The sequence below is a fragment of the Populus nigra genome, chromosome 9, assembly GCF_951802175.1.
Source record: "Populus nigra chromosome 9, ddPopNigr1.1, whole genome shotgun sequence".
NCBI lineage: Eukaryota > Viridiplantae > Streptophyta > Magnoliopsida > Malpighiales > Salicaceae > Populus > Populus nigra.
This window is the reverse complement of record NC_084860.1, coordinates 17,109,577-17,136,621: the sequence shown is the minus strand read 5'-3', so window position 1 is coordinate 17,136,621 and position 27,045 is coordinate 17,109,577. Positions and strand designations below refer to the sequence as shown.

The 27,045-nt window shown below is 31.7% G+C and overlaps 3 protein-coding genes across 3 annotated transcripts; all 3 read right to left on the bottom strand.

Annotated features, from left to right (window-relative positions):
- Nucleotides 1–1,669: 1,669 nt before the first annotated feature.
- Nucleotides 1,670–2,816, bottom strand: LOC133703326 (berberine bridge enzyme-like 8). The gene is made up of 2 exons (XM_062127795.1): nt 2,770–2,816; nt 1,670–2,643 (listed from the first exon to the last, which is right to left on the bottom strand). The coding sequence occupies exon 2, from the start codon at nt 2,427–2,429 to the stop codon at nt 1,794–1,796; it is 636 nt and encodes a 211-aa protein (XP_061983779.1). The 5' UTR covers nt 2,430–2,643; nt 2,770–2,816; the 3' UTR covers nt 1,670–1,793.
- A 5,985-nt stretch (nt 2,817–8,801) lies between these two features.
- LOC133703325 (tetrahydroberberine oxidase-like) lies at nt 8,802–10,535 on the bottom strand. The gene is made up of 2 exons (XM_062127794.1): nt 10,483–10,535; nt 8,802–10,417 (listed from the first exon to the last, which is right to left on the bottom strand). The coding sequence occupies exons 1-2, from the start codon at nt 10,533–10,535 to the stop codon at nt 9,019–9,021; spliced, it is 1,452 nt and encodes a 483-aa protein (XP_061983778.1). The 3' UTR covers nt 8,802–9,018.
- A 12,161-nt stretch (nt 10,536–22,696) lies between these two features.
- LOC133702878 (tetrahydroberberine oxidase-like) lies at nt 22,697–24,286 on the bottom strand. The gene has a single exon (XM_062127203.1). The coding sequence runs from the start codon at nt 24,284–24,286 to the stop codon at nt 22,697–22,699; it is 1,590 nt and encodes a 529-aa protein (XP_061983187.1).
- Between the last annotated feature and the right edge of the window lie 2,759 nt (nt 24,287–27,045).

Sequence of the window (27,045 nt, the reverse complement as noted above, 5' to 3'; positions counted from 1 at the left end):
GTTTGGGATCAAGAAGTTTGCTTCCTCTGTGGTCTCAGGTTCAAGCTCTGTGGTTGCTCATATGATGGCCACTGGAGGTTTACATGGTCGTTAACTTCAGGACCCATGGGATTAGTTGAAATACGCGCAAACTGGCCCAGACACTCACGTTAAACTAAAAAAAAAAAAGAATACGTGTTTTTATGTAGAAATGATATACTTATAATTTTTTCTATTTTTTTATTATAATTGATGCTCTAACAGTGATAAATTTTTATTTATTTTTTGTTTTTTAAGAAAAATATTTTCTTGTATTTTTTCCCTTAATATTTGTTATATTTATTACTTTATACTTGACCTATTTCACCATTTTTTTTATTTTTATCTTCATTCTTTTATAATTCTTCTTTTAATTTTTCCTTACATTTTTTTTTGGAAAAATATATTATTTTTTTATTCTTTACACTTAGAATATTTATCATTCCACACTTAATCTATTTATACTATTTATTTTTGTTCTTATCTTTATTATTTTGTAATTTATTCCTCACACTATTTTTTTTGAAAAATTATTATACAAAGACTAAAAAGAAATGATGTTTCAATGTAGCAATTGCAACATTAAAATTTAACTTGAGATCTTATATTTTTTTTAAAACATATATGATTTTCATTTTATTTTATTATATGTAAGTATTGATTTTTTAATTCACAACTATATTTTTTATTCGGTGTCAAAAGAACTCGTTAATAACACCTATATATTTTTTCTTTTGTGTTAAAAAAAATATTTGACTAACAATGACATGAGTTGAATAGACATGTTAATATTGTATTTTGCATTTCTTAGCATGAATAATTCTAGATTTATTTAATTAAATATATTTATTAGCCTTTTAATTTATAATTATGATTTTTCAAACAAAAAAAAAAGCATGTATATTCGTTTTTTTACATTTTTTTTTTATCTAACCTGCGGCAAATTACATGTGAAATAGCTAGTAGTTTCTAAACCTGAATAAGTACGACAACAACAATTATTATGTATATCCACTCATCAATTATACTAATTGTTCTTACATATTTTTTTTTTGTGTGGTTTTAAACATTATCATATTCAAGTGTCAATGTGGGTCGTCATGTTCTTCAAAATCAAGAAGTTGTAAGGTCTTGGTAAGGTCTTCTTCGGCCCCATTCTCACGGTGTCAATTTGGGTTATGCTTCAAGAGCAAAAACTTAGGTGGGCTGTATAGTATCTTGCAAGGTGGACTTCAGAATATGCATAAAGTTTGAATTCTAGAGATATTGAGCCCGACATAGTTTTTTAATAGTTGGGTCGAAGTAAAATTAAAATGGATATATAGATTGGATTGCGATCATGGCCATGGTAATAACTATATAGTTTCTTTTATTATTATTTTTTTATAAGAAGGAAAGCTAAAACCATAAGGAAACAAACTATATAACTAGCACAAAAACAAAAATATTTCCCAAAAAAATTGAAACATATTTTTACTAACCAGTCGGTCATATTTTTTTTTTCAATGTGTAACGCCACTAACAGGATACATGAGCACTATAAATATAAATTTTTTCTAGGACAACAAACAAATTAATTTAATAGTAAACAACTTGTCAAAACTAAGCCATATGGAAGAGTAGGAATACTTTGTTCATTCCTGAAGAAATTGGAAGGATCAGCCTTAGTCTTGATTTCAACCAACCTGTTGAAATTCTCCTTAAAATATTTGATCCCATAAACACTTCCTTCCAAGTAGCTTTTCTCCCAAATCTTTCCTCCATTAGGATTGAAACTATGCCACAGGCACTTGTAGCTCGACCATTTTCTTCCATATGCCCTCCAAACCATCCCTTGGAATTGGCTTTTGAACATAATCTGATTTAATTTTCAAGTAAGTCAGTGATTGCGGTGTTCCACTTAGCAAAGCATCAGTTGGTGTCTCAAGAGGGAAGTTTGCCCAGAAAAGGACTGACTCAAGCCAACTAATTTCGAAACAGTCTGACCGAAGCAAACCCAGTTTAGGGAAGCTTGCATTCATGATAGAAAGCAGTCTTTTCAAGTCTCCAAGGAGCAAGGCTAAGAAAGTAGTTCTTACAGTCTTTTCACCGATTCGAGTGGCACTGTTTACCACATCCATGTCAGTCCTAATGAAAAGTTCATCATCAAGATTGTAAGCAACTTGTTGCCACTGCTCAACAATATCTGTTCCATTTTGGTCGACTGTTCTTTGAACTTGAAAGACAGAGACTATTTCAGGAACGCGAACAATGTTGATTTTATTATATGCAAGAATAACTCCGAAGCTTGATCCTCCCCCACCTGTTACAGCCCGAAATAAATCTTCTTCCATAGATTTTCTATCAAGAAGTCTTCCATTAACATTAACTACTTTCGAGTCGATAACGTTAGAAATAAATAATGATTTCATAAGTATTTTTATTTTTAACCTTAACTTAAATTAAACCAACTTATGAAACTTGAACTCCTCTTTAATTATTAAATTTAGCCAACTTACAAAACTTGAATTCTTGTTCATCATCTCCTTCGAGTATTTTTCAACTACTTCAGTAGTAATACTTCAACTTGACTATGCAGAATTACGAAGAAAAATAGAACCCTTGCCTTCCCAACAGGTGTTTGCCCTACAATGAAAGCCATGGCCACATTAGTGGAAGAGGAACTAGCATGATAATGCATAAATATGGCATCGTTGAAGATTATATAATCGATGCACACTTAATCGATGTTAAAGGTAGAACCCGTCATACCCTTTTGGCGAAGAGCGTGATGTTGTGGCAACAATTCTCGAATGGTATCTTTAGGAATGGTCTATAGTTTGGTTAGGGAATCGATATCTAATATTACTATTACTAAACTTTCTAATTAGTCTTTTAGAAATTTTAGGTAAGATACAACAGCACTTCTAACATGCATTATCTAAAATAAACTATATTATTTTTTTATTTGTTTGTTATGATTTGATAATACCTATCTTCACCGACTTACTATAACGAATCTGCTATGATGAACAAATCCTAATATTCTAGGCTAAGAACTGATCTGAAAAAGTAAAATATTCTTAATTGTTATTGAGACTTCTTTTAGAGGAAAACATGAATTCTTTTTTTTTATCACACCATTGCAAATAATATTTCAGATAAAATTTTTTCTAGACTTGATTATTATATTAAAAGTAAATGAGTTGAATAATTTATAATAATATTTTAGATATTAACTTTAATACAGATTTTTTGTTTTTATATTAAAGTAAATAATAAAATTATTATCTTTAATTTTGAAATTCAAAAACACACGTTACTCTATCGCAGACAACTGTCGTGACTAATCCAACACCACAAGCTAGTGCCCTCATATGCCACTTGAAGGGTATTGAGGCTGCCCACTTGCCATAGACACCGACAAGTTTCTTTTAAAAAATATTTAATATTTATTAAGATATGAACTAACTTGATGTTACACAAAAACCATGATAAAATAATATTTTATTTTTTTTCTTGGTCAAGTGATCTATGCTCCAAGCCATATTTTTTAAGAATTTTTTTAAAACATGCTTACGCTGCTCAAACACTTTTTTTTCTTGATAAATAAAATATTCCGGGCCGCGACAGAGCATTTACCCACAAATCTAGTTATTATCTAAAAGGAAAAGAAACCCATTTATCCATCCAAAAATAATCACTTCTCCGAAAATCCTCAATTCCATTCTCAGAAGAAATAATAATGATTAATAAATCATAAATCATCCCGTAAAAGTGTACATTTAACTGTGTTTTTCATTCTCTAAAAAGGACATTTGATTAAATTTCTTAGCGAGAGGCTTCAAAAATGGACGTCTATATATTATATTCCCCAATAGTAACATCATAAATCCATCACCCAAAAAAAGAGAAAGAATTGCTCTTGAATTCCTCTAGCGTGTTTTATTTTAAGAGAAAATTCTTCGGCATCCGACATTCAAATTTTGGCTGTTAGGTTATTTGACATAATCTTCAATTGACTCCATGGTAGATTAATCCCCCCTGAGTGCACGTAAAAAAGTTTTGTCACACACAACATAATCCCTTGAGTGCACGGGAAGATTGACATACACAACATGCATGGTGTTAGTTTAATATATTTTGTAGTTAACTAGTTAATTATACATGATATTATTATATTTATATAAATATATATTTATTAGTAATAAATGTTTAATTTATCTGTAATATTCATATAATATTAGATTAATTAATTTAATATTTGATTTATAAATCTAGAATAAATATAAAGTTCATGGGACAAAAATATTTTGTAAAAGAAATTATAAAGTTGTTATAATTATGAGATTTCTATTGCATCAAAGTATTGTCCTAATATACTCTTGGTCGATGCTTGTTAGAGAATAATATAAATCGTATTTTGAAATCTCACCTAATCGCTTAAGCTTTTAGGTTGAATTGATTTTTTGACATGGTATAAGAGTTTTGATGACTAAGCGGTCACACAAGATAGTGTGAGCTTGTGCATGTTTCAAGCCTAAAAGGTTTTCACTTGAGGATATGTGTTAAAGAATAATATAAATCATATCTTGAAACCTTACCTAATATCTTAAGCTTTTAGGTTGAATTGGTTATTTGACAATGTTCTCTTAAATACTAGATGTTTATTAGAACCATAGAGACTGATACATATTATGTTATTCCCTTTATAAAAGAATGCAATTATTCTCATAAACCGAGGTATAAGGGATACCTAGAACAAATATGTAAGTGTTTATCATAAGATATATACACTAAACTTATCCACATGAAAATTGTATATGGAGAGATTACCTATATCTATGGAAATGATCATATGACAGTTGTGTAAGTGATTCTTAAACTTGAGATCACTAAGTTATCTTATATAGAGAATGTTATACTTTAATCATATTAGATGTTATTTTAATCGAGGTAATAAAAAGGAAAATATTAAGTATAACATGACAGTAACTTGAGTGAATAAAAGAGGATTCATCACTTTAGGTGAATTAAAAAAAATATTTCATATGTTCTCAAATAATATTGACTAAAAAATCCTTAGCCAATATAGAATAATATTTGAAAAGAGTTTTAAATCTTATTCAAACAATTAATGACTATCATGTAGAGAATAAACATGATTTAATATAATAAACATACTACATGCGTTAATGTTAAATCAGAACATTATTGATGAGAAGATATTAATTACACTGAGAAACATGACACTGAAAGATTAAGTTAAATCAATAATGACTTTTATAATATATGAGAGATTATAATACATTGTTAGATTATGCATTTGATATTCAAACAAAAATTAATCAATAGTTAAATTGATAATAAATTAAATTATTAAATTTATTTATTTCTATTTAATTAGAATTACAATTTATGTTTAAACCAATATATTAAGAAACTAATGAATCACACACATTAAAAACATTAGTCAGAAATTAAACTAGGATGATTTTATTAAGTATGATTTGATTAAAATATATTTTAGAAATTAAAACTAGAATATAATTAATACAAAGATTATATTTCTAGACGTTGAAAAATCAAGTAAGGACTTAATTGAGTTAATTTTAAAAATTATTCTAAATTAATATGTGGATATTATTCAAGTGAAAAATTGATATTTTGCCAATTTATAGGGTTTTTTCAGATTTCCTTATAAATAGTAAGTTATACCTTTTATTTTTTAGTGGTTGTCTGTTAGATAAAAAATTTACTTAAGTCACAAAATAGGGAGTGTCGCACGTGGATGCGCGGTGTCATGGGGGTCGTTAGGAGTTGCTACCTAATTGTTTAGTTCAGAGTCACTAAAAAACCCGAGTGTACTAGTTTTGTCCTAGATTCAAGGGTAAGAGACTGATTGTGGCTAGAGAAAATATTAGCATCCCTAACGCACTTTACCCGAAGTAAGTTGCATGTATGTGTTCTAAATGTGGTTTAATGGTTTTGATGGGCTTCTAACTGGTAGCCTATCGATGACTTAGGATGAGGATTTATTCATGTGAATAAATCTAGTGTTTTGAATTTATTATAAGCTCGTGTAGCCAAACAAATTCTTATAAAAATGGTTTTCTGCAATTTGTATATTGAGATGAAAGATACTCCAAAAAATTAGTGAATATTTAGAATAATTCTTAAAATTTTCTAATGAACCTGATATATAAATATCAATCTATTTATAGATTCAATATTTATACCAAACATGTCATAATTATATATTTACAAACAATACAAACTTAAAATTTAAAATATTTCAAACAACACATTAAAATCTTTTATAATTTACAAAATAAACCGTCTAAAATTAAGGAATAGTGCTGAGAAGCTTTTGGGAAGTGGAGAAATAATGGAGGCATGTCTGCTCAACGCGCCACCGTTTCTGTAAACGTATAGGCCCATGTTCCGCTGTCAATAAAAATAGAAACACTGGTGGATCTGAAGTGGTTAGTCCTCTTCTTCCTCCCTAGGCTAGCGGTGAATATCACTGTCAACTGCAGAGTAAGGAAAAACACACAAACAATAGATTTTATTTTTTTTCTTCTTTCACATATTTGTTTAACCGGTCTGTTTTCTCAATTCTTTTTCCCTTTCTTGTTGCTTCAACCTTAAAACAGTGGAGGAGAGGCGTGGTAGAGGCCAACGTTAATGTGGGTGGTAGCTAATTGCTACTGGTCTTGTTTCTACGGTGACAATGTCATGGTGGTCTGAAGGAGGGACGTTGTGCTGATGATGAAGGAAAACTGATTGCTATGGAGATTTTGGGGGTTCTGGAGGAGTAGGTCCTGGTGTGGAGAGAATGGCGGGTCAGAGGGGATCAGAGGCTTGAAGATGATCCTTCTTTCCAGCAATCCCTGGTTGTTTTTCTTGGCTGGAACAAATGGACGATGTGGTTTGATGGCTGTGTGACTGTTTTTCTTCAAATAATTTTATTTTATTATTTTCATCTATTTTCTCTCTCTCTTATCCGGAACTCTTTTTCTATACCAACTAGATTGTCGTTAACTTATTGGTAATTATCTGGTTATTTTTTAATAAAATCTTGACTATTAATTAAGTGTTGTTTGAAAATTAAAACTGCAACATTCAATTTAGCAACAACAAATACAATGAACCGCTATAGCCCCTGTGTTGAATTGGAAGTGGACGATGGCAATTTAGTTTGAGTTTGACTGGTTCCAATTCAACACAAAGGACAAATTTATCCATTTCATTGCAAGCATATTGCAGCATAAGAAATCATTGTCTTTTTTGAAGTGTCAAAATTATGATGATATGACATGCAAATTGAGATACGGTACTGTATATTTCAACTCAGGGATTATAGAATAGTTGTGAGGTTTAAAATATTTTTTATTTAGAAAAATATTAAAATAATATCTTTTTTTATTTTTTAAAAATTATTTTTGATATTAGCGTATTAATATCATATAAAAACATTAAAAAAATATTAATTTAAAATAAAAAAAAAATTAAAATTTTTCAAAAACAAATAAAATAATTATATTTTTATATATAAAAACACGTGCATGGTCTATTTTAGTAATGGAAATTTAGAATTAGTGATAATATTTTCAGTGTTCTTAAACTCCAAACCTTATCCTTGAATACTTGATAATAAAATTGTTGATTCTTGGTGGTGCCGGTTTAGGAAAGGCTTCTGGTAGTGTTTTTATTTTTATTTTATTATTATTCAAATTGATATTTGTGGAATATTCAAGAGGCGGTCAATCATAAACTTTCTTAAATAAATTTTTTATTGGTTTAACTATAAAATGTCATCTTTAAAGTTTATCCTTCATGATACATTAAGAAAATAGTTCTTATCAAACTTGGAACGACATTAATAAGAAACTTACTCTGCGACTGGTCATAAGATTTAAATCTTGAATGATAATATGATAAACCGACAATCATCCTTCAAATTAACTTGTAATTCAAAAAACAAATTATAAATAAACTATACATTAATATTAGAGAGTAATATATAAATATTAATTGGACTTCACTTAACAATTTATATTTTTTTATTGAAATGATTATTTTATAAAATAAAAAAGCTTTAATGACCCAACAACAACTTATGCTATATAGTATTATATAATCATTTATTATGCTTGACATAAATTCAAGCTCTTGAAAGAGATAATGTTTTGAAAATTAATAATATAATCATTCTTAGATGAAATTTATGTATCATGTTTTAGAAAAATATAGTTTGGTGCGGCAATCCCACTAAATAATAATTATATTTGTAAATGCATTAAAAACATAATTAAAATTTTAGAGTCATTTTCATATCATAAACTAGTGACTCGGGCTATTATAAATTTCAATATTGTTATATATTTAAACAAATTTAGTTTTTGATCTTGCCTGCCATTCAAAAATTAGAAATTGGTAGGAATTTTTTTGTTCAAATTGAATTCATTGACTTGAGCTATTGTTGAATTGGGGAACACTGAATTTTAAAAAGAAAATTTTAAGCTTTAATTTATCATTTTTATCAATTCATTGGTTCAACCATTAATTACGTACCCAACTACTATTAATTCAAGAACTTAATTATGATCTAATACCATGTTTGGGACAAGATATGAGCCATATATTAATTAAAGCATGCAATTGCAAACACATATGTAGAAAAACTAGCTAGAAAAATGAATCTAGCAGAACAGTTCTTCACGTATCATATAGTTTTTTTCACACTACAGTAAGGCATAGAAAACGAAATCTATATCAATTATATTTTGTTAACATCTATAGGAATGAAATGCATGCTATAAATCATTAGCAAGGATGCCTTTATTTATTTGATTAATTTGTATGTGCTCACACTTGATAGACACTGAACGTGCAATTACATTATATTACATTGAAAGATCAAAACAGTGGGAGCTCTTATTGATGTCCAAGAGAGACGAAACACATCCTTTAATTTATCATATATGCTGTTTTGTACCATTTTGTAACTCTCTCCTATCACCAAGATGAGAGAGGAGGAATGCTTTGTTCATGCCTAAAGAAATTAGCAGGATCAACTGCAGTCTTCACCCGTACCAACCTATCAAAGTTATTCTTGAAATATTTCCTGCCCCAGATGCTTGCTTGTTTGTAACTTGTGTTGCCATCAAGTTTATTGATTCCAAGGTCAAGATCTCTATAATTCACATATACTTGTCGAGGATTTTTTGAAACGTAAGGAGTCATGTAATTGAGTAGCCTTCTTATCCAACTTATATACCGTTGGGATGCCTCACTACTTTCTTCTTCCCAAAGAACTGCGTATTCAATTTGATATATAATTCCAGCTCTATGTGGAAATGGAAGGCTGGACTCTGATATCTCATCCATCTTGCCTCCATACGCAGTAAATTGCAATTCAGATTTCTGGACCTCTAATTGATCCATCCTTTCCCAAATACCCTCCAATGCGATTTCCGGTAAAGGTTCCTTCACGTAGTCTGATTTTATTTTGAAAAATGCATCAGATATAGGAGTCCTATCAAGTAAAGCATCTAAAGATGTGTTGCTTGGGAATCCGGCAAAATAGAGAACTGACTCGATCCAGCTCATTTCAATGCAATCTTCCTTCACCAAACCGAGCTCGGGAAAGCTCTCTTGCATCAATGAAAGAAGCCTATCTACCTCACCAAGAAATAAGGTAGTGAATGCAGCTTGTATTGTAGTCTTTCCTCTTTGGCTAGATTCAACCTTCCTTAGGAAAATTCTTGTGAAAATATCTTCATGAAGTTTGTTTGATACGAATTGCCACCGGTGGACAAGCTTTGTTGCATTTTGTTCCAAGGTTCTTGAGACATTGAAAGCAGTCACAATAGGTGGAACTGGAACCAAGTTTAGTTTCCATGCAACAACGATGCCGAAGGTGTTTCCTCCGCCGCCTCGAATGGCCCAAAATAAATCTTCTCCCATTGATTTTCTGTCATGTATTCTACCTTCAACATCAACTAATACAGCATCGGTGATATGGTCTGCGGCTAGGCCAAATTTACGGAGAATCATGCCGGATCCTCCTCCACTGAAGTGCCCACCAACACCCACAGTAGGGCTAACACCAGCAGGAAAAGCAAGAGTTTTGCTTTTCTCAGCAATTCTATAATAAACTTCACCTAAAGTTGCCCCAGCTTCAACCCATGCATTGCTATTCTCAACATCAACGTTGATCATTCGAAGATTAATAAGATCAACAAGGACAAAGGGGACAATGGAAACATAAGAAAGACCCTCAAAGTCATGGCCACCACTACGCACTCTAATTTGCAAGCCATGTTTCTTGGAACAAATAACAACATCTTGAATCTGGGAAACATTCACAGGGGTAACAATGACTAGTGGTTTCGGGGTGGCGGTTGTATTGAACCTGAGGTTTCGAATAGAAAACTGCAGGACAGATGGATATGAGGAGTTTATTGGGGTGTAAATTACCTTAGAAATGGAGTCGCTGTTTTTGTTATAAAGGCAATCAAGAAAATCGTCATGCGTATGAGCTGAAGTTGCCCATGAGAAAGAAAGCAGAAAGATGGACAAAAATGGCAGAATTGAAGGGATTAAGGAATTCATCTCTGTTAAAATCTTATTTGCCTATAGAAGTGGGCTCGAGGCTCCCTCTCATTTATAGTACTGGGTACAGGTGCCAGGTTTTCTTAACAGTGTGCCTCTATCTATAGTAGGGATACAATTCAACTATCATCTAGTAGCTAGGATAGAGTTTGTTGACAATTTGGATGTTGAAAGTTCTTACCAAGAAATTAAGAACAACTTAATTTAACAAATTCACCAAGTTGTCAACTTTCGGATGCTCATGTTGAACATCCACCCCATTGCTTCGTGGATTTGCCCTCTCTATTTTTTTCTTCTTCGATTACATGGACAGTGATTTGAGCATTTTATATTAGGACGGAGAGAAAATCAATTGATCATGTTAATTACTCCAATCTATTGTTAGAGTACAAATGGTAATTCATAGTTTTTAGCTAAATTCATTTATTTAAATCCTGATGATAATCCTCCTTCTTATCCTCTGTTAAAGAATTATCCCAATTCAATTATTTAAGCTGTTAGGTGAGACTTTAAAATGTGATTTATATAATTTTTTAGCACACCCTCTTAAGTGAAAGTTTTTTGGACTTGAAACTTGCACAAACTCACACTATCTTATGCTATTAATTAGATTTTAATTAGAAGAGAAAATAAGGGTGGTAAAATTCAAACTTGTGATCGTTTGATCATCAAAACTCTGATACAAAGTTAGAAACAGAGAAGCAATATATTTGTATGAATAGTAATGGATTCTAATTAGAATAGCAACCATCCTTTGTGTGTGTGTGTGTGTTTAGGATTGTATACAGTGGTAATAATGGAATACACTACACTTGATAATTAAACATACACACACGATAACTAAACTATACATGTACGATGAGTCAATCCTTTCCATAATAAGCCCCTCAAGCTGAAGAAAGAGATTCCACCCGAAGCTTGGATCCAAGATGAGCAAAAGGAGCATGAGGTAGAGATTTGGTAAGAACATCAGTTAGTTGATCCTTCAAAGAGATAAGTCAAACCTGAATCTCTTTCTTAGCAACTTTATCATGAACAAAATAATAATCAACCTCAACATGTTTAGTACATGCATGAAATACAAGATTGACAAATAAAAACATGGCCCCTAAATTATCTCACCATAAAGTTGTCATAGAAGGAAAGGGAAGACAAGGTTCTGATAGTAAAGAATGAATCCATAATATTTCAACAGTGCCATCAGCAAAGCCTTATATTCAACTTCCGTGAAAGATCTAGCAACAGTGTATTACTTTTCAGATTTCTAAGAAATAAGAGTATTACCGAGATACATAAGATAACCACTAGTAGACTTATAATTATCAATAATTTCAGCCTAATCAACATCAGTAAAGCCATGAAGAGACAAGGATGACCCTCGAGTAACATGTAACCCATAAGACACCGTAACCTGAAGATAATACAAAATACATTCAGCAGTTGCCTAATGATCTTTAGTGGCAGCATGCATGAACTGACACATCTTATTTATAGCATAACATATATTATGCTTGGTAAATGTAAGATACTGTAGTACACCAATAATCTATCTATACTTAGTAGGATCAGAGTACGGAGCACCCAACATGATGACCAACTTCGATGAAAAAGATGAAAGAGTATTAACCAATTTACAAGAGGATATACATGCTTGTCAAAGATTATCAAGAGCATACTTCTTTTGACTTAGTAGAAGTCGCATACAAATGGGTTTAACCTCAATGCCCAGGAAATAATGCAAGAGCCTAAGTCCTAAAGCTTAAACTCTGAGCTCAGTAAAGTAATCAATCGTTGAAGCAAGTCTAAGTTACTCCTAGTCAATACAATATCATCAACATACACAAGTAAATAAAAAACAACACCACCAAAGGATAAGATAAAGAGAGATGTGTCAATCTTGGATGTCTGGAAACTAATAGAGAGAAAAGTCACTTAACCATTTGTACCATACTCGAGGAGCTTGCTTAAGACCATACAATAATTTATGAAGACGACACAAATGAGAAAACAAAATAAAGTGAACAAAACCAAGTGGTTGTTCCATGTACACCTCTTCCTGAAGTATGCCATTTCAGAAGGCAATTTGAACATCCAATTAATGAATCGGTAAACCATGAGAAACAACAATAATAAGTACTAACCAAACTATGGTAGGCTTTATCACAAGACTAAATGTCTCTGAATAATCAATCCTCTCCTTCTAAGTGAACCCACGAGTAACCAACCATGCTTTGTATCTCTTAACACTACCATAAGCTCGTTGTTTAAAGTCTACGTGCCATTATTACGTAGGGCCTGAATTTCCTCCTGTATAACTTTTTACATGCCAAGTAACGATTAACATCCTGGAAAGTGGATAGTTTATGATCAGAAGGTAGAATCCTACGGGGCAGAAAAGACACTAAGATTGGCAGTCTTGGGCTGTCATGGTCAAAGAACCATGGAGTGTTGATGAGAAACCAAAGGAGAGAAGTTAACACCATTGTTCAAGACCTACTAAAAAGAAAATTTCAAGAGATCAATGACTAAATTCAAAGATGGAGGTGAAACAACAAGTGAACTTGTTGGTGATGCATCCAAGACTATAACAAGCCGAGAGGAAGAACTTGCAGGAGAACTATCCAATATTGAACTAGATCGTGGCAAGGAAAGTGAAACAGATAAGACATGCTAAGATGACAAGGAAAAACATGTACTTGGACATTGATTAAAAGAAAGGCATACATATAGAGATAATTGATATGGGCTAGTGCTCATGGAATTTGTTAAAACAGAGGCAGTAGTGGTAGACAAAATAGGGGCAGTAGATGCAGGGAAAGGGTATCGAGAAATAGGTTATGGAAGGGTTAATTGGGGTAGGAAAGTATTGGTTTGTGATGTGGGGAGAGGGTGTATTTGTTTAAAAGTTATAAGAGAAAAAATATTTTCATGGAACTAGACATAAAATGCAATATAAATGCTTGAGAAGATAAATCAAGACATCAATAACCTAAGTAGGAGGTGTTATAACCAAGAAAAACACAACAACAAGAGTAAAAATCTATTTTATGAGCATTATATGAACGGAATGGAAAGCATAAACATCCAAAAGTGCGAAGTAAACTATAATCAGGGGTCAACTTTAAAAGACATTCAAAGGGTATTTTGTAATTGAGAACATGAGTTGGCATGCGATTAATCAAATAAATAGAAGTTTCAAACACATAACTCTATAATTTTAAAGGAGCTATACATTGACCTAGAAGGGTGAGGCCAGTTTCAACAATTTATCAATCTCAATGTTCAACCATGTCATTCTGTTTATAAGTATGTGGACAAATTAGACGATGGTGAATGCTAATAGTTTTAAAAAAATGTATTTAATTTGCGATACTCAGCACTCCAGTTTGTTTGAACAAATTTAATTTTTTAAGAGAACTGACATTCAACTTGAGTTTGAAATTGGTGAAAATATTGAAAACATCAGATTTTGCAACCAAAGAAAAAAAACAAAATATATTTCGTATGAACATCTACAAAAATAACAAAATACCAAAAATCATTAGAGGACAACATAGGGGAAGGTCCCCAAATATCACTAAAAATTAATTCAAGAGGTGTAGAAGTTTTGTAACCCATAGGTTCTAATGACAGACACGATGATTTTCCTAACGAACAAGCTTGACAATTAAAATGAAATTGTTTTAATGTATATGATATTTTTTTTATTTGACACTAAAAAACTTAAAATGCACGAATTAAGGTGCCCAAGTCAACAATGTCAGTGCCAGATATCAATACAAGTAGAGAGACATACAAATAAGAAGGCTTGGGGCAACAAGGTTGCAAGACTCATACATAATGTAAATATCACCTCTACTCCGATTGGAAAGAACCATCTCCTTGGTTATTAGATCTTTAACATAAAACACAAAAGGATAAAATTTAAAAAACACATTATTTTCTAATAAGAACTTTTGAATAGATAATAGATGCTTTTTATTATGCGAGACATGTAAGATATTAGATAAGATAAATGTAAGTTTGGGTGTGTGAATTTTAGAATGAAAAATATGAGAGATAACAAGGCCCTTACCATCGCCAATGCAACTGATCAATACTAATATAAGGTTCTGAGCTAGTCATACTTGCAATGTTGAGTGTTACATGTTGATTAACACCTGTATCAAATAACGCATTGGCCTTCTACAAATAGACACCAACATAATCATCATTTTTCTTAAGGCCTTGGAAGGCACCATAAAGTTGTATAACTTGGAAGTTAGAGGGTGAAACAAAGGCAATTTCAAGGGTTGTCCAAAGGTTGTGGGATGTCTAGTAATCAATTACTAGATGTAACACTTTAGTAGATAAAGATGATAAAATATAGCACTCATAATCAATTGATTTTATTGCTTTCATGACAAGAACGTTAGATTGAGAATAAACATAGACATGTAAGCACATGCAATATATATAAGAGGGTATGAGAAAGAGCAATCAACAAAAGAGTACACTCATTGGCCTAATAAGTAAGGTTTCATTTGCATCCTCTAATACAAGAAATTGGTGTTTGATAATTTTAAAGAGATCACGTGTTGAGTGTTTGACGAAAGAATAACAACCCATGAAAAGCAGAAATGGTAGCAACCATAAAAGGCAGAGAGACAGTAGCAAAGGTGTTGGTAATGGCCGCAGAATTAATCACAGTAGTAGATGAAAACCCACTAGAGAATAGATATGCACAAGAGGAAAGAAGAACAACAAAGGAAGGGATCAGTGCAACAGAAGAAGGAATCATTGTAGTCATGTGAGAGTCCATGGTTTGAGTGTTTGTAGAGTCCATTGTAGGGAAGAACACCAAGTAAGCTCTAATACCAAGTTAAATAACAATCTCAGTCTAATAGTTTAAACTATTAAATAAAGCTCCAATATGTAATTTATATAATTCTCAATCATCCTTACACACATTTGTCTAATAAACCTTCCTTTGAACATCTAATGGGACAAGATACAAGTATGGAGAAAGGATATCAATCAATGTTTAAGGTGCAATTAACCTTATGTTGAATCCGAAGAAAATAAAATCATAGATAAACATTTAAAATTGATCTGGGATTGTTTTATAGTATATCAAGTTATTTCAACCTTGTGGATTGGCCTTCCATTCAATAAACGATGTTTTTAAAAAAAAATTAGTATAGTAGGAAATTACTTTTTTTAAAAAAAATGATATATCTAAAAATTTATTTGTAAAAATAACATAATTTCTTAAGATAAACTTGTAAACATCAATGTTTTTTAATTGAATTGGATAAGCATGTAACACATGCATATCCTTTTAAAATAATTGGACGGTGTCATTTTTAAAATTGAATCTGCTTTTTAAAAACAAAAAAAAGTGACAAATGCTCGTTTTTTAAAACAAATGCGTTTTGTTTTGTATTTTGAAAACAAAACCAATTAAAGGAGGTTCATTGCATTATTTGTACAAATGGACACGTTCGCAATTGTCTTCCACAATCTATCTCATCCTTTAAAACATGCATGTCCTCACATACTATGCTATTTTTACAATAATTTTTTAGTTGTGCTAATCTTTTTTAAAAAACTCTTCATGGAATTGCTTAATTTGTAGTGACATGAGTACTTCTTTTTCTGGGATTTTTTTAATAGAAAAATAATTTAGTTTGAAAACAAATAATAAAATAATACAATTTATACATATCATAATTGAAAAATATAATTTTTTTTAAAAGATCATGTTCTGAATGACAATAAAATAAGTATAAATTATATTATTTCACTTCTTTAAACTATGTTGATTTTCTGATTATTTATTTTTAAAGACAGTACCGCTAAGTAAAAATACCCTTTTTTTAGTGTTGTAAATGACGTGATTTGAAAGTCAGTGAAGGCTATGATTTGATGGAAAGAAGAACATCAACAAAAATAAAATAAAATAGTTAACCTCAAAATTCCGCAATGTGTTTATTTGAAAATGACATGATTTGATGGAAAGAAGAGCATCAACAAAAAGAACCATGGAATTTTCCAATACGAAACATGCATGGGTTTCATTTGTATAGACACGGCAAGGTAAGCCAAGTCAAAGAAGCAAATCAAAGAAGCTACCATCTAAAAAAATAATCTAACGCAATATTAACGGATAAATTTTAAAAATAAATTCAATAAAAATAGGATCTAAAACAAAATAAATAGCATAAATTTAATATAAAAATAAAAAAATAAAACTAAATATTAAGGGATGAAATTGAAAAGCAACTCAATTAAGAAAAAGATTTAAAATAAATTAAATAGTAATTAAAAGAATGTAGACAAAATGTGATAAAAAAAATGACATGATATCTTTCAATTTTGGCATGTCTAACTCTCATTTCAAGAAGAGAGGAGAGAAAAAGTTAAAGAAAAAAAAATGTTGTCAGAGACTTATCGTTGCTCTATCATGAACACACGTCTCACCACCAGATAGAGCTCGTCCAGATGGTTTTAACGCCACCATAAAAAACAAAACAACAACATCGTAAGAGGCCACACATGTCACCAAAGCACGATGGCTCTTCTCATGCGCCAACCGAGTTGCCCTGCCCATCTTTTCAATCCTTACAATATATATTTTTTTCAAACCTGATCCCTCAAGTCTTAATTATTTTATATAAATAATATGTTTTACAATATGTTTTATGCATCAAGTGTATGTCGGAATGTTTCCTCGACAACTTTGAATCCCCATATTTAGCAAACAAACAAAAAACTATTAAGTCCAATATGTGTGTGTGTGTGTGAGAGAGAGAGAGAGAGAGAAACCTTATAGTGAAATGATCAAATTAAAAAAACAAAAATTGAAGGATCAAAAACTAAGATCTAAATCTCTTCCATAATCATGCAATTTAGTCTCAAATGTTTGCAAGAAAAAGTGGCTCAATACTTGTCTAGAGTTAAAATTTGGTCCTCATAACTTCAACTATTTTAATTTCATTTAATTTTGTAAAATTGAGCATCAATCAAGAGTTGGTTTATTTTTCTGACATCATGAGAATCAATATCAAGGCAAGCAAAATAAATCACAAAGTTCAATTCCAAAATAATATAATGGAAAAGGATAAAAAAAATAATGAATGATGTCATAACCCAATTCTTGGTTATTCCCCAAAATTCACTCTTAAAAAAACAAAAACAATAAATAAAATAAAGGATGGCAATATGAAGAAAGCATGCTAGGAAATACAACTGCAATATTAGAGGAAATTCAAGGCCTAATTGTACCCCATTATGCCCAAAAATTGGGGGGGGGGGAATGCAAATTCAAGGTCAATTATATTTTGGATGAATTTGCATAAGAATTAAGTCCAAATACATAATTAAATTTTTAATAAGCCAATTTGATTTAATCATGGGCCAAATTGAATTTTAATTATGTTTAAAAATTAATTTGAGTCCAATTGAAAGATTTAATTAAGTGCAAGGACTTAATTATACTTTCAATGGGTCAAATTAATTTTATTAAGGGTTTAATTGGTGAAAATTTAAGTTTGGGAGCCCAATTTGGGCTTAATTAAGAATATTGGAATTTTAAAAGACCAAATTTATTTTTTTACCATGTTAATTGATTGAAATCAGGGGTAAAATCACAAGAAAATTAAAGTTTTGGGGTCAATTAAGGGTCAAATTGAACAATTTTGTAGCCAAGAACCAACCTGTAAAATGCACCAACCTATGGGGGCTTAATTGACAAATATCGAGTGTGAAATTGAAGAACATTGAAAGTTTAATAGTCAATTAGGTCTTAAATTGCATAAATCCAATAGAAGAACTTTTTTTTTTGTCTTGATTCCAATTCAACACTAAACAAGTACGAACTAATTAAATACTTGTGTTAGAAATTCCCTGAATTGGTTTACCATTTCCATAAAGAATATAATTGACAATTTGAAGTTTCAGATTCTCTTTTTCTTACAATAAATCCAGAGAAAAAAGTCTTTCTAAATTTATATTGTCCCCTCTTTCATATATGAGAGGACCAAAGTGCAAAAGACACGTAAATTAAGGGTTCCAATTGAAGTTCCGCAAGGGCTACATTGCACTAAATTAAAAGTTTAGGGTCAATTAGGGGTATAATCGAACAACAATGAAAGATTAAGGACTAAATTGAAGTTGGACAAAAAGCCCTATTTTAACCCTAAACGACGTCGTTTTGCATTAAAGAAAAAAGGAACCAAATGACGCGTCTAATTTGATTTATCCTTAATTCACTAAATTTCACTAAATTGAAGTTTAGGTTATGCTCTATTTTATCCTTAATTCCTCTATTTCTTTCCAATTTCATGCAATTGCATCCCTGTCAAACTTTATTTATCACCCCCTCTTTTGAGCACCTTTTACAAGTTAGTTCTTGGTTTCTAATTTGTTTAATTACCCCCTAAATGACTACTAAACTTTTAATATTTTTGATTTAACCCCTAATTCCTCACTGGTTTCAGTCCCTGAAGTTGCACGTGTTTTGCAAGTTGATCCTTAGCTCACAGAAAGTTCCATTAAACCCCTATTTGATTATTAGACTTTTATTTTTATGTAATTAAGCCCTTGATTTGACTAAATTAAACTATTCAAGCTTCCAAATAAGTCCCTAACATCAATTATTTCAAAATTAACTTTCAAAATTGATTTCCTTTGCTATTAAATCATCAATTAAATAATTAAACTTTTTTAAAAAAATATAATTGAGTCTTTAAATAATAATAAAAAAATATTTTTACTAAAAGTTTTTTGTCAATTAAACCTTGGATTGCTATTTTAGCCTATCAAACTTGCTTGGCATTCTTGTCTTTCATAATTAGGCTTCAACATTTCTTTTCATGTTTGTTTCAGGTGTATTTTCTCGCATTTATCTTATTCTTATGTGTGTGTATTTAAAAATTGGATAGCAACAAAAACATTAATAAAGCATGTACATATTACTCTAACATATTAAATTACGCACCCCACACATGAATGGTGAGGATACTAGTTGTCGCACCTTCGCGAGTAGAGCGTGGCGTCGCGGCGATCCTCGATTGATTTCTGAGTCTTTTGTTTTTTGTGTAAAAAGGAGTCGCCACCTAGTATTATGGTCACTAGAAAACCTAACTAGTCTTTCAGAGATTCTAAGGCAAGGGACTGGTTGCGTAAAGGGAAGGTATTAACACCCCTAATACGCTCTACCTAAGGTAAACTGCTTGGTGTTTGGTTTGCCTTATAATTGCTATGGTGTTGGTGTTTTCTAATCCCATCAGTTTTTTTAGGTTTGATTTTAACTAAATTTATTAAGATAGAAATCTAAGGAGTTTTCATGTGCTTTAAAAGGTCATTTTTCCCTTGGTATTTCAAGAGTTTGCGACTCGTAAATCGCAAGGAGGAGGGACAAAAATTTAGAAATGCAGGGCACTTTAAAAGCCTATTTTGACTTGCCTTAGTGTTTTATACTCTCCCGGCTCGTAAACCATGGAGTAAAAAATTGAAATGTCCTCGATTATAATCAAGTCTTCTTTCAAGGATGTGTGCGGATTTTTATTCCTAGAAAATTATTTTGGATATTTACCACTCTAGGTTTCTTTATCCAAATATTAACAGTGAATAATAACAAATTATTCCCAATAATATTTTGGATATTTGTCCTTTAAGGATTTCTTTATCCAAACATTAGCGGTAAATAATAGATGAATTCCCCCCAAAATAAGATTTTTATATTTTTTGAAATATTGGCCAATACCCTTTGGAGTTTTACAAACATGTTGTAAAATCCAGAAATGCAAGAAAACAAATTTTTTTTGTTTAAAAAATCCATGCGAAAACACATTTTCAAAACTTCCAATACTTTTTGTATATATATAAAAAAAGAGCGTTCAAAACGAGAATATATATATATTTTTTTTTAATCATCGAGAATATATTGAGAAGGCTATAAAGCCAATAGCCAAAGAGAAATACAAGGGATATGAAAAAAGAAAAAAATTGATCTACTACAGCAAACAGTGATTTCTTTCCTAGTTAGAGGATGTTGTGGCTCTTTTCTTTCCTTCCATAGAGCCAGCTGCTCCCTTTAAAATGAGGCAATAAAAACATGGTTTGTAGATAAAAGGAAAGAAGATAACCGGTTCGCTGTGCAAAGAAAAAGAAAAGAACGAATTGCAGACGGGGAGGCATTGTTTTCCTTTTCTGATCTAATTCTTGTTCTTCAATTTCGTCACCCGGGAAAATTTCTTCTAATTTTATCTTCAATCAACTCCCTATTTTAAACCTTTTCCTTTTGGTCCTTGGTCCATAAAAGGGCTTCAAATTGGCCTGCAATTGGTCTTCAATCTTTAAGCATCTTGCAATTGTGTCCCTACAAACTTGGGCAAAAATCCTTCTCACGACAGGAATCCCTGCTTTCACACTAGATATTCAAACAGAAATATCTTAAGCTTTCGATATCAAAATCAAGCGATTCAAAATCTCATATTCATCTATGCGTCCAGGACTACAACTTTGATGAAGGAGTCGAAGGGAGATAAAATCATTTTAAAGAACAGAATCTGGCAGTAATTTGGTTGATAAAAAATGGTCTCCTGATTTAATTTAGAATCTAACAATGCCGAGAATCCTGATATGACTGAGAGTATGACCTAAGAACAAATCATTAAAATTTGTGATGGAAATAGAGTTTTTAGTGCAAAACTCGGGTCAGGATCCTCCTCGCGGCAGGAATCCCTACTTTCACACTAGATATTCAAATGGGAATATCTTGAGCTTCTGATATCGAAATCAAGTGATTCAAAAGCCTAAATTTATCTACGTGTCCAGGACTACAACTTTGATGAAGGATTCGAATTGAGATAAAATCGTTTTAAAGAACAGAATCTGGCAGTAATTTAGTTGGTCAAAAAGGTTCTTGATCTGACAATGCCGAGCATCCAAATCTGACATGAGAGTCTGCCCTAAGATCAATGATCTCTAGGACCTAATAAAGGTGTAGGTCAATTTTTCAACATGTCATGAGTGACAGAATATAGGTAGGATGGTCAGATATCATACGAAACCAAGTCAAAATCAGAGCCTAATTTGGAACAAAAAATTATAACAGCAGCAGAACTATTTTTTTAGTGTAAATTCTTAGAGATTTATCCAACCTTAAAGACCAGATAAAGAATAAACGAATTTAGCTTTATGGAGACTCCTGATTAATCTAAGAAAACCTAATGATTTTGGCAGCAAAGGGGAAGGATAAAGAGAGTAGAAAACAACTCAAACAGGGTTTGAAAAAAATATATATTTCTTTCTCCTCCACTTTTGTCAATTTTCTAGCAAACATGAGCTACACTTCTACACTCGGTTAAAAAACATGTATACACCATCTCCAGCACGTGGGGTCCAAAATTGAGTAACAACACTAGTTATAAATTAATTAACATCTCTGACTAACATGCATTTTTCTTTTTGGTGAAAAAATTTATTGAAAATAATTAAAAGAGTTTCATACGAAAGTTAGATCATTTAATATCACTAACAATGAATGTTTATTGATTTAACCATAATACTATTAAAGAAAATCAGAGAAACCATACAATTGTAATTAAATCTCCACTTTTAAATTTAATTAAAGAATTAGGGTAGAAGTAGATAACCTATTAGGGTTATATGCAATTCACATGTCAAAGTATCAATGAATTAATTCAACCCAGAAAGACATAAACTTTTAGGTGAGGTCTTAAGATATGATTTATATTATTCTCTAACATACTCTCTCAAGTAAAAGCCCTTTGGGTTTGAAACTTGCATAGGATTACACTATCTTGTACTTAATTTTTATCAAATAAATAGGGATGATAAAATTCAAACTTGTAACCGCTTGATCAACAAGGCTCTGATATCATATTAAAGAACTAATTCAACCCAATAACTTAAGTTTTTAAATAAGTATCAAGTTATTATTTATATTATTCTCTAACACAAAGTATGTTTATTTGGGATATAAAAAAAATATTAACTAAAGACTTCAAGATTATTTATTTAAATTTTAAATTTTAAGATCCTGACAATCAAACATGCAATCTGATCTCTTCTATCCTGCATAATGATCAAGATAAGGGATGCTTTGTTCATTTCTAAAGAAATTATCTGGATCAACCGTTGCCTTCACTTGAATCAACCTGTTAAAGTTATTGACCTTGAAATATTTGAAACCCCATATACAAGCTTCTTGATATGTTGAGTTGCCATGAATATTGTTGGTTCCAAGATCAAGATCTCTATAATTGACATATGCTGTACGGGGATGATTTGCAACATAGGGAGCCATGAAATCATAAAGCTCCCTAATCCACTTCATATGCCAATTGATTTCCTTGATGCTCTCTTCATGCCAAAGCAATGCATAATGAATTTGGAATAAGTTTCCGGCTCTATGTGGAAATGGAATGCTAAATTCTGAAATCTCATTCATTTTCCCTCCTAATATAGTAAATTGTAATTCAGCCATCTTGGCATCCATTTTGTAAAGCCTTTTCCATATCTTTTCCAAAGCATTTTTAGGTATAGGTTCATGGACATAGTCAGTTTTTCCTTTGAAAAATATTCTTCCTTGAGGATCCCTCTTGAGCAAAACATCCAAGGATGCACCTTTTGGGATTCCAGCAAAGTAGAGGGTAGAATTGATCCAACTCATTTCAATGCAATCTTTTTTTGTCAAACCAAGCTCAGGAAAGTGCTCTTGAACTATTGGAAGAAGCCTATCAACTCTACCAAGAAACAAGGAAGTGAATGCAGCCTGTATTGTTGTGTTTCCATCTTGGCTAGAATTAACTCTCCTTACGAAAATTCTCAATGCCAAATCTTCAGGAAACTTGTCCACCAAATATTGCCACCGATGAACAAGATTTGTGGCATTTTGTTCTAAGGTTCTTGTGACATTGAATACAGTCACAACAGGTGGCACGTCGACCAAATTTACTTTCCAAGCAACAACAACTCCGAAGGTATTTCCTCCACCACCTCGAATGGCCCAAAATAGATCTTCTCCCATTGATTCTCTATCAAGGATTTTTCCTTCAGCATTAATTATTTTTGCATCAATTATATTATCTGCGGCAATGCCATATTTACGCATCATCATTCCCTCCCCTCCTCCACTAAAATGACCACCAACACCTACAGTAAGTCCAACACCTGCTGGGAAGGCAAGAGTACTACTTTTCTCAGCAATCCTATAATAAACTTCACCTAAACTTGCTCCGGCTTGAACCCATGCACTCTTATTTGCTAAATCAACAGTAATATTTCGAAGATCGATTAGGTCAAGAACGACAAAAGGGAGAGGAGAAACATAAGAAAGGCCCTCATAGTCATGGCCACCGCTTCGAATTCTAATTTGCACGCCATGTTTTTTGGAACAAATAATGGTGGTTTGAATGTGGAACGCCTTCTTTGGTTTGATAATGACTAGAGGCTCTAGGGTTTTGGTTGCCCTAACCCTAAGGTTTTGCGTATAATTTTGCAAGAGGGATGAATAGGAGGAGTTGTTTGGAGTGTTAATGAAACTAGAAATGGAATTGGAGTTTTGGGAGTGAAGGCATTGAAGAAAATCCTCACGAGTATCCTTAGCTGAATTTACCAATGAGAAGGGAAGGAGAAGAAAAAACATACAAGCAAACATGGTTGAAGGGCCTAGAGAATTCATGTCAAGACTCTGGCAAATTATTATTATTTTGGTGAATTAGATACTTGGATTAATTAGAAAAATAGGACTTTACAAATAGCCAACAATTAGATGGTAAAGAACCCTAAAAAAAGTCTATGAACCAACAAGCAAGAAACTGAAGTGTGCCCTCACCAATTTTGAGAAGTCAATAGTTTTTCACCTAATTTCACCTACCCTTTTTAATTGATTTTATATTGACTTCAGTTTTATAAAATTTAATTTAATGTTTTCCGTTATTGTTATTGATAACTTGTATAAAAAAATTAAAATAAAAAACCCCTCAAGTCCTGCTTTTTGTGTTATATCTTTGATCTTCCATTTGTGTCTTTGAGTATTTGTGAGTCTCATGTGGGCTTCACACACGCACACAAATATATATATATATATATATATATATATATATATATATATATATATATATATATATATATATATATATATATATTAGAGATCAGCTTTTTACCTCAACTGAAACTAACTATTTTTTCTTTTCAGAGAGGCTTAAGGACTATGCCCCTTCAATATATGGATATTCAAGTTACAATGAAAGATGTAGCCAACAATAAGAGTACCGAAAATTTTCTCATGAATTTTTAGCCATTGAATATCGTAACAAAATTGTGTGATAGAGTTTAACCATATCTTTTACTTGGGGTTTTTTTTTTTTGGAAATGTGTTAATTGCTCAATTAGCCTTTAATGTTTTGGGGCTTTAATTAGTTTTAACATCTCTAGAGTTTCACTAAAAAGGGGTAATTAAATGGTAAGTTTCTTACTATTCCATAAATATCATTTAATTTTTATTTTATTAATGTATGTGTTTATTGATTTTTATTTTTTTTTAGGATGAATTGATTATAGAATATATATGAAATTGTATAAAACCAATATAAAAGTCAAGCCAAAACAAGATCAAGGCAGACATAAGAATTAGCAAGCGTACGGTAGTGATAATTAAGGTCTCAAAGTTGCAATTCAAGGCCATCCAACTGAAATGGCAACTATCAATCGACTGCAAAGGTAGAAAAAAGCTTGATTAGAAGACCCTCCTGTCTAGCAGAGACGAAAGTTAACTTTAGTGATTCGATGGTACCAAGTGGAAGGGTTATACAGATAAAAATTACTCTTAAGAATAACACATTGGTCTTCTCCAAGAACTCATATCGACAAGAAAATATGGCACCTCAATATAAACTCTTCGCCACCAAAGGTTGTAGTATAACCTAGGTTGAGTTATTTGCCTATTAAGGCGAGGCATGAGCTGGGTTTAGAATATCATTAGATAGTTTGGTTCATATCCAATGTGGGCATTCGAGCATCAAGAGAACCTTTCCCTGATATTAGAGGACTGAGAAGGACACACATTTGGTGTACCACTTATTGTACCCACTGTAAATATATATTAAGTAGTCAAGTGCAAAGTAAGTAGATAACTAGTGAAAGCATCTAAGTAATAAACTCATCCCAAGATGAGTGCTTTTTTATTCAAACTTCCTCGAAGCCTCAAATAGAAAGCAGAGACAATAAAGATTCCTTACCTCTCCTGGGATAGAGTTATAAGTTTTGAGAATTTAAGAAAAGAGCATGGTGAGATGAGCCATTTATATTACCATAGGTATATATCAAGTGGAAGTATGCATAGATATTACTTATGATAAGAGTTTTATTTATGTATCATCCTTTTATGGTCATAGACACTCTAACAAGTTGTTAAGTAGTTAATGTCTTCTCTAATACGAACCTTGTAGATAAAAAGGTCCAAAAATTCATAATTAAATTAACCCTTTCTAAAAAAATTAAATTTAGATTTGTGATTGAGCTTCACACAATAACAACTTGTATCGAGACACCAAAACTATATAAACAAAACCCTCATCCAATGCCTATGAAAAGACATGAACAAGAAGTGTCGAAGATGGCACAAAGCTTGGTTAAATTAAGTTGAAACAAGATTTGTGATAATTGAGAATCTTAATCTAATGAGATAGCTACCTTTTCTATTTATATAATTAGAGCAGTAAATGTGTTATGGTGTAGCATACTACACACGATAAGTCAATAAATTAATAATAAAATATTTCCTATTCTAACACATTTCATAATATACCCTCTTAAGTTGAAGGTGGGTTATTCATATGAAGCTTGGAACGTAAAAGAGCAAATGAAGAGTAAGAGAGTGGCTTAGTAAGAACATCTATTAATTGATCTTTGGAGGAGATGAAGCGACTCTAAATCTTCTTTTTGGTCACCCGATCATGAACAAAATGATAATCAACTTCAACATGTTTTGTTCAAGTATGAAAAATCATATTAGCAGACACATAAGTAGCACTCAAATTATCGCACTAGATAATAGTAAAAGAATTAGGGGAAAAGCACAGATCTGTCAGAAGATAACGTAACCAAAGAACGTCAGCAATACCATCAACCAAAGCTTTATATTGTGCTTCAGTAGAGGATCAAGCAACAGTGCATTGCTTCCCAGATTTCCATAAAAGAGGGGTGGTACCAAGAAAAACAATATATCCACCAATAGATTTTCGATCATCAACACTCCCTGTCCAATCGACGTCAGTAAATCCATGAAGTGATAAAGAGGAGCCACGAGTAAGGTGGATGTCATAAGATGATGTACCTTTCAAGTAGCGCAAGATACGTTTAACAGCAACTCAATGACTCTCAATATGAGCATGCATAAACTGACAGACCTTGTTG

Bases quoted from the DNA above. Each gene is read 5' to 3' on its own strand.
- LOC133703326 (XM_062127795.1), bottom strand. From the start codon at position 2,429: ATGAAATCATTATTTATTTCTAACGTTATCGACTCGAAAGTAGTTAAT.
- LOC133703325 (XM_062127794.1), bottom strand. From the start codon at position 10,535: ATGACGATTTTCTTGATTGCCTTTATAACAAAAACAGCGACTCCATTT. The intron at 10,418-10,482 runs GTAATTTACACC...TCGAAACCTCAG, and splicing joins ACAGCGACTCCATTTCTAAG to GTTCAATACAACCGCCACCC.
- LOC133702878 (XM_062127203.1), bottom strand. From the start codon at position 24,286: ATGTTTGCTTGTATGTTTTTTCTTCTCCTTCCCTTCTCATTGGTAAAT.